At 40.5% G+C, this 17,059-nt stretch overlaps 1 protein-coding gene across 1 annotated transcript in view; it reads left to right on the top strand.

Annotated features, from left to right (window-relative positions):
• grik3 (glutamate ionotropic receptor kainate type subunit 3) overlaps positions 1-17,059 on the top strand; it is a 339,056-nt gene that overhangs the window by 161,133 nt on the left and 160,864 nt on the right. Inside the window, exons 2-4 of the mRNA XM_061915139.1 lie at positions 7,646-7,819; positions 9,678-9,935; positions 12,436-12,617. Coding sequence (XP_061771123.1) covers positions 7,646-7,819; positions 9,678-9,935; positions 12,436-12,617 — 614 coding nt within the window. The remainder of the gene's footprint in view (positions 1-7,645; positions 7,820-9,677; positions 9,936-12,435; positions 12,618-17,059) is intronic.

Below are 17,059 nucleotides of genomic sequence, written 5' to 3'. Positions count from 1 at the left end.
CGTCTGCTCAAAGTGTGGTGCACAAAATGGAGTTTGTTAAAAAAAAATATGCGATAATGTCATGGGGGAATTGGTAATGGGGGAATATTATGCATTTAAAGGTTGCATTCGACTGCATTGACGTCCTTTTGCAACGGTACTTGCCTTTTGAGCTAATGGGAGATCACTAAAAACAAATTTTCCTTACCCGAGAGCTTATCAAATTTGTTAAAGTGCTTCTGAGAAATGCGCATTCTGCCCTCTTTAACAGTCAAATTAGTGTATACTCAGGCAATTACTTAATGTACCCTAATGTGATTTCCCTGAGAAATGGAAGGATTCATTTATTTTAATGCGAGGCCTAGCAGCCATTGAAGTCAATAAATAGTAATGCTGACGTCGTGCCGCCAACTTAGGCGGGAGCGGACGGCGGCATTAAGTCCGTCCGTGGCGGAGCGATAGAAACAGAGGTGGCCGCGTTCTTAAAGTGATGGAGCTTAGCCATGTTGCGACGTCGATCACCAGAGATTTGTTTTGCGACGGTGACTCGATGGAAGGCGGCAGAGGGTTCTTTTTTGCTTTGTTTATGATGAGAGTGGGAGCTCCTTTCAAGAAGCCGGGTCTTATCACATAGGGGCTGTCTCACACCTGATTATTATGTTTTTGTAAAGCGTGGTACACGCCTAGGGCCGCACTGTGGTGCAGGGGTTAGCGCCGGTGCCAAACACAAAGTTAAATTCCTGAGCTCGGCTTCCTACCACCTCCAAAGACATGCATACCATGAATTGAGTAACGTGGACCCCGACTTAAACAAGTTGAAAAACGTATTCGGGTGTTACCATTTAGTGGTCAATTGTACGGAATATGTACTGAACTGTGCAATCTACTAAAAAAAGTCTCAATCGATCAATCAATGCACCTGGGGATAGGTAGATTGGCAACAATAAATTGTATGATTGTTGTCTGTCTATCTGCGTTGGCCCTTGGTATGAGGGGGCGACTTGTCCAGGGTGTACCCCGCCTTCCGCGCCGAGTGCACCTAGGATAGGCTCAAGCCAACCCCCGCAAACTTGAGAGGGACAAGGTGTAGGAAATGGATGTATGGATGGTACACACGGAAAGACAATAATGTGACTCAACCTGTAATCTATGTTTCTAGATAGAGTGATTGCACCTTCCTGGTTAAGGTGAAGACCGTAACTCATCAGCAAGCCCGGTTTTCCCTAGAAAGAGGGCCAATTTTCAATAAACGTTAGTCCCTGTTCTCTACAAAAAAAATTGTAGAAAATGTTATTCCTTCTGGGCAGCACGGTGGAGGAGGGGTTAGTGCATCTGCCTCACAATATGAAGGGGTTGGGTTCGATCCTGCGCTTGGGATCTTTCTGTGTGGAGTTTGCATGTTCTCCCCGTGACTGCCTGGGTTCCCTCCAGGTACTCCGGCTTCCTCCCACCTCCAAAGACATGCACCTGGGGGTAGGCCCCTCCCACTTTCAAAGACATACACCTGGGGATAGGCCCCTCCCACCTCCAAAGACATGCACCTGGGGATAGGTTGATTGGCAACACTAAATTGGCTGTATTGTGTGAATGTGAGTGTGAATGTTGTCTGTCTATCTGTGTTGGCCCCTGGTTTCAGGCGGCGACTTGTCCAGGTTGTACCCCGCCTTCCTCCCCGAGTGCGGCTAAGATAGGCTCCAGACACGCCCGCGACCCTGAGAGGGACAAGGTGTAGGAAATGGATGGATGAATGGGTGGGACAAACAGAAAGACAATAGTGTGACTCAACATGTAATCTATGTTCCTAGAAAGAGTGATTGCACCTTACTGGTTAAGGTGAAAGCCGTCCCTCATCAGCAAGCCCGGTTTTGCCCCAGAAAGAGGCGATATTATGCAAAACCAACCTGTCTTACCTTCTGGAACCTGCCGATGTGTATTTGGGATCTGCATACGTCCTAAAAATGTGCATGCGTCCGCAATTGTAGTCCATGTCAACGCCTTAGTCTTCTTTTTCTGTACCTTCTTATGTGGCATGAAAGCGCTCAACATACCGGTTTAGTGAGTTTACATTATTTACCCAAGGAACTTTAGTTATTAGAGAGTTGCAGTCGGATGTTTTTTTCACGGGACACATTTACGGCGTTGTTGTTGCACTAGTGAACCACGGATGAGGAGACACTGCTCCATTATTGATTGAAGTCTGAATTAGGGGGCTGGGCGATATATCGAGACACTCGGGGTTGTCTCTGTGCGATATATAAAATGACTGTATCGTGATATTCGAGTGTACGTACTCACACAGTTGCTTTTAGCTGCAGGCTCTTCCCACTCTCTCCTTCTGACAGTATGGGGTGCATTAGTGCCCAAGGCATGGGTAACTTACACATTACTTACCATGTTGAACTCCAATTTATAATAATAATAATAATAATAATAATTCACCCCCATACAATATCCTGCCCTAATACTGAACTCTGCAATACTACTCTTTGAGTGCAATACGTCCGACACTGATTGTTATTTATTACTTCGGTACTCTTGTCTTGTTCTGTATATTGTACAGTATTTTGTATTTCTATAGTAAGTTGTATATTGTACAGCAGGGGTGCCCACACTTTTTCTGCAGGCGAGCTACTTTTCAATTGACCAACTCGAGGGGATCTACCTCATTTATATATATCATTTATATTTATTTATTTATGAAAGAGACATTTTTGTAAACATGTTAAATGTGTTTAATGATAATACAAGCATGTGTAACACATATAGATGTCTTTCTTTCACGAAGACAAGAATATAAGTTGGTGTATTACCTGATTCTGATGACTTGCATTGATTGGAATCAGACAGTAATGATGATGACGCCCACATTTTCAAATGGAGGAGAAAAAAAGTTGTCCTTTCTGTACAATACCACATGAAAGTGGTTAGTTTTTGGCATCTAATTCATCCAGCTTCCATACACTTTACAAGAAAAACATTGGCGGCAAGTTCCGTAGCTTGCTTGATTGACATTCACGGCACCCGAGGGTCTTGTGAGATGACGCTGGCTGCTGCCAGTTCATTATTATGAAAAAATGACAGAGAGGAAGATGAGAAACACTTTTTATTTCAACAGACTTTCGCGCCGTCCCTTCCGTTAAAACTCTAAAGGCCGACTGCACATTTCCTATCTTCACAATAAAAGCCCTGCTTCATGCTGCCTGCGCTAACAAAATAAGAGTCTCGGAAAGCTGGCGTGCACAAGTGATGTGCACGCCAGCTTTCTGAGGGATCGCTTGTGCACGCCAGTTTTCCCAGACTCTGTATTTAGTTAGCGCAGGCAGCATGAAGCAGGGCTTTTATTGTGAAGATAGGAAATGTGCAGTCGGCCTTTAGAGTTTTGACGGAAGGTACGGCGCGAGAGTCTGTTGAAATAAAAAGTGTTTCTCGCCTTCCTCTCGGTCATATTTTAATAATAATGATCTTGCAGCAGCCAGCGTCATCTCACAAGACCCTCCGGTACCGTGAATGTCATATAAGTGACGTCTTGGTGAAGATTGATGATCACTAATTTTTAGGTCTATTTTTTTTAAAAGCCTGGCTGGAGATCGACTGACAGACCCCCCGCGGTCGACTGGTAGCTCGCGATCGACGTAATGGGCACCCCTGTTGTACAGGATAGCTTATTAATTTTATTGGGTAGTAGTCTGTTTATTTCAATTGTTAGTTTTATTGTGTTATTTATTTTACCCCATATTTTTTCTCACTACCGCACCTTAAGTTGGAGTCTTTAATCTCGTTATATGCAAATATAATGACAATAAAGTCCATTGTAGTCTATTCTATTCTATTCATCTGTGAAGGCACCATTAATACTGAAAGGTACATACAGGTTTTGGAACAACATATGCTGCTATTTAAGCGCCGTCTTTTTCATGGACGCCCCTGCTTATTTCAGCAGGACAATGCCAAGCCACGTGTTACAACAGCGTGGCTTCGTAAAAAGAGCGTGGTTACTTTCCTGGCCCGCCTGCAGTCCAGACCTGTCTCCCATGGAAAATGTTTGGCGCATTATGAAGTTTAAAATACGACAGCGGAGACCACGGACTGTTGAAGGACTGAAGCTCTACATAAAACAAGAATGGGAAAGAATTCCACTTTCAAAGCTTCAACAATTAGTTTCCTCAGTTCCCAAACATTTATTGAGTGTTGTTAAAAGAAAAGGTGATGTAACACAGTGGTGAACATGCCCTTTCCCAACTACACTGCAAAAACTGAAATCTAAGTAAGATGAAATATCTCAAATAAGGGTGATATTTGCTTATTTTCTGTCTGATAAGATAATTCTTCTCACTAAGCAGATTTTATGTTAGAGTCTTTTACTTGTTTTAAGGGTTTTGTTCCTAAATGATCTCAGTAAGATACTACAGCTTGTTTACGACATTTTATGACCTATTTTGAGTAGAAAATGCTTGAAACTATTTTTGTCCAAGTGTCCAAAACACACCCAGCAATGGTGCACAGGAAGGCGGGGAAGAAGAGGGGGAAAAGGCGGCCAAAATGTTCATAAGTCCCAATTGTGTCCAAAATACCTCCCCGGGTTCCAGTCCCACAAGTCCCGGGATACAAAAAAATTCCAAAACGCACCCAGCAAAGTCCCACGGGAAGTAGGGGGGACAAATTTAAAAAGTCGGCAAAAGTCCGCCAAAATTTTCAAAATACCTACCAAGGTTCGAGTCCCAACCGGGTTCGAGGTTGAATTTGAGTGCACACTTGAACCCGGGTGGAACTTTTGAACATTTCACCGACTTTTCTCCCCACCTTCCCGTGGGACTTTGCTGGGCGCGTTTTGGACATTTTGGGCATCCCGGCCGGTGGCGGAACTTGTGGGACTCGAACCTGTGTAGGTATTTTGAACATTTTTGGGACTTTTGCTGACTTTTCCAACTTTCACACCCCCCTCCCCATGGGACTCGGCTGGGTGTGTTATGGACATTTTGGGCATCCCGGGACTTGCGTGGCCATACATAAGATTTTATACTTGTTGTAAGTGTTTAGGTCCTAAATGATCTCAGTAAGATATTACAGCTTGTAGCTGAGATCTGATGACCTATATTAAGTAAAACATGCTTGAAACTAGAATATCAAATGTTGCAAAGCTGTGTCATCAACACTCACAAGTATAAAACAACTTTTTAGAGTAAGAATTTCTTCTTTTAAGAACGTAAAACAAAATCATGACTTTGACACAATTGCTTCTCATATTAAAACAAATGACAGCCAAATAGACTTTGCCGTTTTATTTTCAATGAAACAATAGAAAATACGTCCTCGTATACTGTAGTAGTACACTTGTTATTAGTGAAAATATACTTATTTTAAGGTATTTTTGGGTTCATTGAAGTTAGATAATTAGGGCCCGCATGGGCAATGGCCAAAGGACCTATTGTTTTTCGTGCATTTTATTATTTATTCTTTATTTATTATTATTCCGACGCCTCTTTGAACTGTAATTTGACCCCCTGAACATGCTTCAAAACTCACCAAATTTCACACACTCATCAGAACTGGCAAAAATTGCCATCTAATAAAAAACCAAACCCCAAAAATCAAAAATGCGCTCTACCGCCCCCTAGGAAAAAAAAAACAACAGACTGCTTGTAACTTTTATTAGGAATGTTGTAGAGACATGAAACAAAAACCTCTATGTAGGTCTGACTTAGACCTACATTTCCCAATTTAAACTTCTATAGCAAAAATCAACAGGAAGTTGGCAAAAACCCCTTCAAAGCAACATTTTCGCAAAAAATGCTATTTTTGCCTCTTTGAGCTGTAATTTGACCCCCTTAAAATGCTTCAAAACTCACTAAACTTGGTACACACATCAGGACTTGCAAAAATTGCGATATAATGAAAAAACCAAACCCCAAAACTCCAAATCGCAATAAAACACAGAAAAAAACTGCTCCTCGGTAGAAAACACAGACAAAACTGCTTGTAACTTCCCGTAGGAATGTCGGAAAGACATAAAACAAAAACCTCCATGTAGGTCTCACTTAGACCTACATTTTAATGATCAACATCCTTCAGCAAAAATCAACAGGAAGTTAAAAATTACCCCTTCAAAATAAAAGTTTTGTAAACACCCGTCACCTTTTTCAAACGTTATCTCCTCTGAGCGTTTTTGTCGTTTCAGCTTCAAACTCGCACAGAAGAGAGTTTGAACCCTTCTAATTAAAATGTATCGAAAGAGTTTTGATTAAATAAATGATAAATGGGTTGTAGTTGTATAGCGCTTTTCTACCTTCAAGGTACTCAAAGCGCTTTGACACTACTTCCACATTTACCCATTCACGCACACATTCACACACTGATGGAGGGAGCTGCCATGCAAGGCGCCAACCAGCACCCATCAGGAGCAAGGGTGAAGTGTCTTGCTCAGGACACAACGGACGTGACGAGGTTGGTTCTAGGTGGGATTTGAACCAGTGACCCTCGGTTTGCGCACGGCCACTCTCCCACTGCGCCACGCCGTCCCTGCTCCGGTTTGGATTTTACGCGCCATCAAAAAACCTGCGCAAATTTTCCTGAAAAATGTCATTTTTGCCTCTTTGAGCTGTAATTTGACCCCCTTAAAATGCTTCAAGGTGCAAGTTAAAGCACTACTATGCAAAGCGAAAGCCATTTATCAACAACATCCAGAAAAAAACGATCTGTAATTTCACCCTCTTAACATGCTTCAAAACTCACCAAATTTTACACACACATTAGGACTGGCGAAAATTGCCTTCTAATAAAAAACCAAACCCCAAAAATCAAAAGTGCGCTCTAGCGCCCCCTAAGAAAAAACACAGACAAAACTGCTTGTAACTTCTGTTAGGAATGTCGTAGAGACATGAATAAAAAACTTCTATGTAGGTCCGACTAAGACCAGGGCTTGAGTCTCGGCGGCAGCAGCCAAAGGCGGGCCCGACCAACGCTGTTTGCGGCTTTAATTTGACTTGTTTTTAAAAGTCTTGACAAGCCTAATTTTCTTTTTCTATTGGCAGACAATTTTGCTCAGTTCAAGTAAAATACCCCCTCATTTTTGTATATTTTTTTCTTGTTTTTGAACACTGACTTTTTGCAGTGTACTTTGGCACAAGTTGCAGCCCTGAAGTTAATTATTTGAACATGAACTATGTTGTCTTTGTAGCATATTCAACTAAATATGGGTTGAAAATGATTTGCCAATCTTTGTATTCTGTTTATATTTACATCTAACACAGGCCACCAACTTATATGGAAATGTGGTTTCTGCGCTAAAACAGTATGACGTACGACTCATGTTTTTTTTTGTTTTTTCTTTAATTGTGGCTCAAGAGCGTGTAAAAAACGAGTCTACTTTTAGCTTTTGTGGTGATATAAAAGAGGAATGGTAATGGAGGGGAAAGCAGCCGCCGTGATGGAACACACCAAGTCCTTAATGGAGTCCGACTTCAAAGATTATTTCTTTTTGCTTTCCACCGAAAATGGACAGGTTTCCGTGAAATGTAATACCTGCTCTAATGGGTGCCGCTAACCCTTATTGGAAGTCTCTCCCAATATTCTTCTTCCATTTAGTCATTTGCGGCGCGGCATATTTTTTTTTTTCCTTGATCCATTCTAAATGCTTTTTTCTCTTTCTCCCTTTTTTTTCCACCTCCAGGTGGGATATTCGAGCAAACAGATGGGCCCGTTTCGCTGGTCAGCCCCGAGGAGCTGGCTTTTAAATTTGCAGTCAATAACATCAACAGGAACAGGACGTTATTGCCCAACACCACGCTGACATACGACATACAGAGGATTAATATCTACGACAGCTTCGAGGCGTCCAGAAAGGGTGAGTTGCTTCCCGTCGCGTTTGTTCGGAGGTTTTAAGAACGGGCTACAGGAATTACAGCAGGGGGGCCCATTACGTCGATCGCGAGCTACCAGTCGACCGCGGGGGGTGTGTCAGTCGATCTCCAGCCAGGCTTTTAAAAAAAATAGACCTAAAAATGAGTGATCATCAATCTTCACCAAGACGTCACTTAAATGACATTCACGGTACCGGAGGGTCTTGTGAGATGACGCTGGCTGCTGCAAGATCATTATTATGAAAACATGACCGAGAGGAAGGCGAGAAACCCTTTTTATTTCAACAGACTCTCGCGCCGTACCTTCCGTCAAAACTCTAAAGGGTTTCTTTCTTTCACGAAGACAAGAATATAAGTTGGTGTATTACCTGATTCTGATGACTTGCATTGATTGGAATTAGACAGTAATGATGATAACGCCCACATTTTCAAATGGAGGAGAACAAAAGTTGTCCTTTCTGTACAATGCCACATGAAAGTGGTTGTTTTTTGGCATCTAATTCATCCAGCTTCCATACACTTTACAAGAAAAACATTGGCGGCAAATTCCGTAGCTTGCTTGATTGACATTCACGGCACCCGAGGGTCTTGTGAGATGACGCTGGCTGCTGCCGGTTCATTATTATGAAAAAATTACAGAGAGGAAGGCGAGAAACACTTTTTATTTCAACAGACTCTCGCGCCGTCCCTTCCGTCAAAACTCTAAAGGCCGACTGCACATTTCCTATCTTCACAATAAAAGCCCTGCTTCATGCTGCCTGCGCTAACTAAATACAGAGTCTGGGAAAACTGGCGTGCACAAGCGATCCCTCAGAAAGCTGGCGTGCACATCACTTGTACAGAAAGGACAACTTTTTTTCTCCTCCATTTGAAAATGTGGGCGTTATCATCATTACTGTCTGATTCCAATCAATGCAAGTCATCAGAATCAGGTAATACACCAACTTATATTCTTGTCTTTGTGAAAGAAAGACATCTCTATGTGTTACACATGCTTGTATTATCATTAAACACATTTAACCTGTTTACAAAAATGTCTCTTTCATAAATAAATAAATATAAATGATATATATAAATGAGGTAGATCCCCTCGAGTTGGTCAATTGAAAAGTAGCTCGCCTGCAGAAAAAGTGTGGGCACCCCTGAATTAGACGATTGGTATCGTGGATTTCTGCTTACCTCCAGCAGTTGCATCATATTCTGTAGACAGCACAAATATACCTCAACCAAGGGGTGTCCAAACTTTTTCCACTGAGGGCCGCACTCCGAAAGATCACAGCACGCAGGGGCCAAGTTGATATTTTTTCATTTTCAAAACCAATACAATATTCACTTTTTCACTCTTTACTTGGCACTGACCGACCTTGTTCACCAAACTCCTAAGAAAGTCTGGACTGTCTGGAACAGGTCTGCATTTTCATGCGCACGTCTTCTACCAGTCGGGAATACTGAGTCAAGTGAATGTGTCTCAAGAGGACATGCATATTTTTCATATCGGACGTTTTTGTAGGCACCATTCTTAAACAAATTCGGCAAACTTGGCTCCTCGACGTTTGTAAGTTTACTTTGTTCCAAAGGTTTAAAAACTGGTGCGGTGTAATTTACACAAGACGATCACTCCTATGTAATTTTTGCAGCCAAGTCAGTTTTGTTCCTTTCTGCTTACGAGTACCTCATTTGTCAAGTAAACCATCTATGTAAATTGACTTGACAAAAAGAGAAGCCCCGCCCCCAATCCTCACTGAACTGAGGTGTCCTCACTAACTCCGAAATACGGCAGAATTTGGTGGGAACTTGGGTCTTGAAATTGACAGAACCGCTATCTTTGTGGTTTTTCCCCAGCATGCGACCAGCTGTCTCTGGGCGTGGTGGCCATCTTCGGCCCGTCACATAGCTCCTCCTCCAATGCCGTGCAGTCCATCTGCAATGCGCTGGAAGTACCGCACGTGCAAGTGCGGTGGAAGCACCACCCCATGGACAACAGGGACACCTTTTACGCCAACCTGTACCCGGACTACTCGTCGCTGAGCTACGCCATCCTGGACCTGGTGCAGTATCTCAAATGGAAGACCGCTACGGTGGTTTACGACGACAGCACAGGTGAGCGGAGAACGACCATACCGTTAAATATAATCTGTACAAGCATATCAAAAAAAAAAAAATAATAATAATAATAATTACAGACATGACGGTTGATGAATAATTAAAGTCAAATACTTTCATAGCTGGATAATTCAAAACATGTTTACGACCGTCTTTATACCATCTTAATTTCTTTTGTCACCGTTAAAAAAACGTTTATTCCGATATGGAAATGTTATGTGAGGCTGAGCCAATCAGTGGCGATGATACTGAACAGCGCGCCCTGATTGGTTTCTTTTCCTCTAGCAACCGATACTACTGTAATATTGATATTTTTAAGTTATTTTTTGCCTTTTTTAAGCTTGTAAATGCTCAATTTAGGACCAAATGTAAAATATACTTGAAGAAATCGTTGTAGATATCCCCCCCAAAAATATTTTAAGAGCGATGTGGCGAGGTTCCCTCATTTTTGTACCTAAAAAAAAACATCTGAACGTAAAAATGTGCTTCAGGTCGGAACAATATAGCATCTCTGTAAAATAAATACATTTTACATGTATTATTTTATATTTTTGTTTAAATAAATTCAGCATAATAATAGTATTATTAATAATAATGGGTTTAATGATATAAATATTTTTACTGTTTGAGATCATTGTTGATGACTGTGGAGTGCACAATAATATATATATATATATATATATATATATATATATATATATATATATATATATATATATATATATATATATATATATATATATATATATATATATATATATATATATATATGTGTGTATGTTTATGTATGTGTGTGTGTGTGTGTGTGTATACATTTTTACTTATATGTGTACACACACACATATATATATATGTGTGTGTGTACACATATATGTATATATGTTTATATATATACACACAGACACACATATATATACACACATACATAAACATACACACATATATATATATATATATATATATATATGTATGTGTGTGTGTGTACACATATATGTATATATGTTTATATATATATACACACATATACATAAACATGCACACACACACACATATATATATATATATATATATATACACACACACACATATATATATATATATATATATATATATATATATATATATATATATGTATGTATGTGTGTGTACACATATATGTATATATATATATATATATATATATATACATATATATATATATATATATACACACACATATACATAAACATACACACACACACACATATATATATATATATATATTTACACACACACATATATATATATGTATATATATACACACACACACACACATATATACACATATATCACAGACACACACGCACACACAAACACACACATGCATATATATATATATATATATATATATATATATATATATATATATATATATATATATATATATATATATATAATTGTTTTTTGAATTTTTAAGGACATGACCAACATGTGGAATTTATTGGAAAAAAAAAATTGCAAATATTACCTTCCCATAAATAAATACAATTAAATAAACAAATTAAAATTGATCCTTGTTGTAATTTGACAAACAAGACATTAATGAAGTTCTGCACACTAAAACCAGTACTAATTATATATACTGTTGTGCTTGTCGTTGTCAGCTAAAACTTCCAAGGGTTGTTTAATTCCATGTACCAAACTAAAACAAACTACAGCCACTATATTATTGTTAAATTACATCTTAGCAGCGTGCATCGCAGCAAGCCCATAAGCTCATAATAATATAGCTCATACTTCAGAGTTTATTATTACAGTTCTTTTATGTAATAAAAAGACGAACCGGCCAACGAACCCCCCACATATGCTATACCGTAGGAAAGGTATCGTTCGCGCCAGTGGGGGTACATTTTGTGTTACCATGGCAATGATACTCACAAATTTTGAAAAAATGGGCTAATTGAATAGGTACATTCATTTTAATAGACGATTGCTCTGAAACAAACGCCAAAAACACAAGATTAGATGTCGGCATGCAATCTTATTTTGCGACCGTTTAACCGAGAGTCATACATACATATATGTGACAGCTGTTAACTGTGAGTGTGCTAACGTTATCTTTCCGGCAAGCTAACTTTAGCATGCTATCTTTTTCATCTAAATGTACACTTTTACAGCCGTGTTACTTGCAACGTGAAAAATGCTAACTGTTTTTAGCACACATGCTACATGTTAGCAATTTTAATTTATGCGTGGTCACGTTTTAGGCCAGCTCTGTAGTTCTTTATGTACAGTTACACTTTCAACTCACTGATTCGGGCACTCGGCACCATCTTCAAAGGCTTCCCTTTGGGCACAGAGAGCAGGCCCAAAGAAATTTACGCGGGAATTTTTTGTTGTTGTTATTATTACTATTATTGTCTTAGATCGCACTGGAATGTGCATTTGTACATAGAGTAGTGTCCAGTGAGTACTTACTACACACCGTGTGGTAAAATGGTGCTGCTCTGTGTTCCAGGCCTTATCAGACTGCAGGAACTGATAATGGCGCCGTCTCGGTACAACATCAGGCTGAAGATCCGACAGCTGCCCATCGACACCCAGGACACCAGACCCCTCCTCAAGGAGATGAAACGCAGCCGGGAATTCCGCATCATCTTCGACTGCAGCCACCAGATGGCCGCGCAGATCCTCAAGCAGGTGAGTAAGGCGCGTCCACGTAGGACCTTGAAGATATGGCAGCTATTGGTTCCACCCCGCTACGTCCAACCGACTTCGCCGCGTCAGAGATCCTGATTGACAGCCGAGAGATTGGCGTCACGACAACAAATGTCCGTAAAGCACAAAGGTTGGAATCTAGCAATAAAGCCTCAGGACTCATAACTTCGTATTAGGAGTCATTGCTAGTGTAGTACTTCTGGGCAATATCCTGCTGGGATAGGCTCAAGCTCACGCCATGGTTCCTGAAAAAAAGGGAGTCAAGCACACATACTAAAATAAATACCGCAATATATACCGCAATACCCAACTGTAGACGTCTGCTGTACAGTACGTGTGGTGAGGTCCCTTTTTTCAGAAACACTAACACAATAACTCACAATAATGTCTGATTGAATAATACATACATACATATATATATAAATCTGACGATTGAGGGAACCTCTCTAATGAAACAGTTCTGTAGAGATGAAGTAGTCTTTTGATTTTTTCCACACATACATATATTGCGCTCTACCACGGTATCGAGCACTATTCTCTGGATAATCCAATTAATATATATATATATATATATATATATATATATATATATATATATATATATATATATATATATATATATATATAAATCTCCTGACGATTGAGGGACCCCCTCATGAAACAGTTCTGTTGAGATGAAGTAGTCTTGTGATTTTTTCCACACATATGTGAAGTGAAGTGAATTATATTTATATAGCGCTTTTCTCAAGTGACTCAAAGCGCTTTACATAGTGACACCCAATATCTAAGTTACATTTAAACCAGTGTGGGTGGCACTGGGAGCAGGTGGGTAAAATGTCTTGCCCAAGGACACAACGGCAGTAACTAGGATGGCACAAGCGGGAATCGAACCTGCAACCCTCAAGTTGCTGGCACGGCCACTCTACCAACCGAGCTATGCCGCCCCATGTATTGCGCTCTACCACGGTATCGAGCACTATTCTCTGGATAATCTAATTAAGATATATATATATATATATATATATATACAGTATGTATGTATATAGAACTCCCCCACCTCAACACCCCCCCCCCACACCATCTCCCAAATTCCGAGGTCTCAAGGTTGTCAAGTATGGTTTAATATGTGTGGCAAAGCTTCCTGTTGTAAAGTGGTATGACATTTTTGTCAGAACGCGGTCACAAGAAGTACATTTTTGCATAACGGGAGATTTGTGTAGTAAATGTGAGAGTCCATATATTAAACAGTCTGGTAGAACAGCACCCCCACATTAAGTATGCTGTCACTTCCTGTTAGCGTCTCGCCAAACGCATCATCTCCTCCCTAGTTATTAGGATGCGAGTTGACATTAATCTGCTCCTGGCCATTCTACAAAGAAAGAAGTGCAAGGAGAAATTTTTCAGGCACGTTTTTCCTTCGTGACAAAAAAAAAAACAAAAAACTGTCCATGTGTCTCGGCGCGAGCGTCTTTGAAATGAGTGTCAGTTTGAAGTCGTGCCAGGAAGTGATGTTTGATTAAAACTCCTTTTAAACACCCAACTCTTGAAATAAACATAGTCTGATGGTTTTAAACGCAGGGAAGTTGGCGGAAGCGTGTCAGGTGAGTCAACACCAGGCGTGCAGGGATGGTTCAACAAAGTTACAAGCACTAAAATTGGTAATCCAGGGTTGCCAGGGCATCGACACGGACTTTATGTTTCTGATTGCAGACCAAGGTACCAACACAATGACCCCGTGGTTGACAGGTTTTTTTAAACAGCCGTCAGATTTGAACGCATGTGTTTAGTCCGTAAAAATAAAATAATAGTGTAATTAAACTAAATTGACATTGATTGCGTCTAACTGGGATGCATTGGATGACCTGGTTACTTTGACAGAAAAAATAAACAGTGTAAAAATAAAAACTTAATTACGTAAAAAATCAATCCAAATACACCATTGTATGTATGTGTATATGTATATATACACATACATGGGAAATTGTGTTAGATGTAAATATAAACAGAATACAATGATTTGCAAATCAGTTTCAACCCATATTCAGTTGAATATGCTACAAAGACAACATATTTGATGTTCAAACTGATAAACATTTTTTTTTTTGTGCAAATAATCATTAACTTTAGAATTTGATGCCAGCAACACGTGACTAAGAAGTTGGGAAAGGTGGCGATAAATACTGATAAAGTTGAGGAATGCTCGTCAAACACTTATTTGGAACATCCCACAGGTGTGCAGGCTAATTGGGAACAGGTGGGTGCCATGATTGGGTATAAAAACAGCTTCCCAAAAAATGCTCAGTCTTTCACAAGAAAGGATGGGGCGAGGTACACCCCTTTGTCCACAACTGCGTGAGCAAATAGTCAAACAGTTTAAGAACAACGTTTCTCAAAGTGCAATTGCAAGAAATTTAGGGATTTCAGCATCTACGCTCCATAATATCATCAAAAGGTTCAGAGAATCTGGAGAAATCACTCCACGTAAGCGGCATGGCCGGAAACCAACATTGAATGACCGTGACCTTCGATCCCTCAGACAGCACTGTATCAAAAACCGACATCAATCTCTAAAGGATATCACCACATGTGCTCAGTAACACTTCAGAAAACCACTGTCACTAAATACAGTTTGTCGCTACATCTGTAAGTGCAAGTTAAAGCTCTACTATGCAAAGCGAAAGCCATTTATCAACAACATCCAGAAACGCCACCGTATTCTCTGGGCCCGAGATCATCTAAGATGGACTGATGCAAAGTGGAAAAGTGTTCTGTGGTCTGACGGGTCCACATTTTAAATTGTTTTTGGAAATATTTGACATTGTGTAATCCGGACCAAAGGGGATGCGAACCATCCAGACTGTTATCGACGCAAAGTTGAAAAGCCATCATCTGTGATGGTATGGGGGTGCATTAGTGCCCAAGGCATGGGTAACTTACACATCTGTGAAGGCACCATTAATGCTGAAAGGTACATACAGGTTTTGGAACGACATATGCTGCCATCTAAGCGTCGTCTTTTTCATGGACAATCTTTTTTATTACATCAAAACAATGCCAAGGCACATTCAGCACGTATTACAACAGCGTGGCTTCGTAAAAAAAAAGAGTGCGGGTACTTTCCTGGCCCGCCTGCAGTCCAGACCTGTCTCCCATGGAAAATGTGTGGCGCATTATGAAGCGTAAAATACGACAGTTGAACGACTGAAGCTCTACATAAAAGAAGAATGGGAAAGAATTCCACTTTCAAAGCTTCAACAATTAGTTTCCTCAGTTCCCAAACTTTTATTGAGTGTTGTTAAAAGAAAAGGTGATGTAACACAGTGGTGAACATGCCCTTTCCCAACTACTTTGGCACGTGTTGCAACCATGAAATTCTAAGTCAATTATTATTTGCAAAAAAAAAAAATAAAGTTTGAGTTTGAACATCAAATATGTTGTCTTTGTAGCATATTCAACTAAATATGGGTTGAAAAGGATTTGCAAATCATTGTATTCCGTTTATATTTAACACAATTTCCCGACTCATATGGAAACAGGGTTTGTATTCAAATGGAAATTTTGTCCCTATGTTGGCCTATGAGAGTAATGCAGCACACTTTGAGCAGCCCAGCAGTGTGTGTGTGTGTGTGCGTGTGCGCGTTTGTGTGTGTGTGTGTGTGTGTGTGTGTGTGCATGCGGCAAAGTGGCGCCCATGCCATTATGTTTTAAACAGGCTTTCAGCATCACGACACCAGTGTTTGTGTGCGAATATAAATAAATACACACCCCTCGTCTTGGGCTCGCTTCTGTCATGCCACCGCGCTGAAAAAAAAAAAAAACCCCGCATCAAGTCGTCACATCAGCATGCATCTGTCAACTCGCCTTCACCGTCTCCCTTCGGACGGGAGGAAACGGGGGAAAAAGCGTCTCCCCGGTGGTCTGGAAGACAACAAGTGTAGACAAACATCTGTCGGTGCACTTAGAAAGGAAGCTTTTAATAAGGTGGAGGAATGCAACAAAATAACACTGAGGCAGATTTGCTTTTCTCTAAGGCCGGGAGTTGGCAACCTTCAGCATACAAAGAGCCATTTGAGCCCATTTCCCCCCCCCCAAAAAAAACACCAACTCGAGCCGCAAACTCTGTTCGATTCCTAAAATGACGATAACACCACTTAGTGGGGACCCTTCAGAATAAAACATGCACAAGATAGATATTGTCACACACGTCCACCAACCTCCGAGGACAAAGCTACGAACTATGGGAGACCGGGCTTTCTGCTCCCAGTCTGTGGAATGCTCACCCTGACCACCCGAGGGCACCACAGACTGTGAACGTTTTTAAAAAAGGCTGAAAAACCCTTCTTTTTTAAAAATCATTTTCTTAGCTATATGTGTGCTAGGGACGGCGTGGCGCAGTGGGGTAGTGGCCGTGCATAACCCGAGGG

This window comes from Nerophis ophidion, linkage group LG11 (assembly GCF_033978795.1).
Source record: "Nerophis ophidion isolate RoL-2023_Sa linkage group LG11, RoL_Noph_v1.0, whole genome shotgun sequence".
In the NCBI taxonomy this organism is placed as follows: Eukaryota; Metazoa; Chordata; class Actinopteri; order Syngnathiformes; family Syngnathidae; genus Nerophis; species Nerophis ophidion.
Note: the sequence above shows the minus strand (reverse complement) of the source record. Positions and strands in the feature narration are given on the sequence as shown.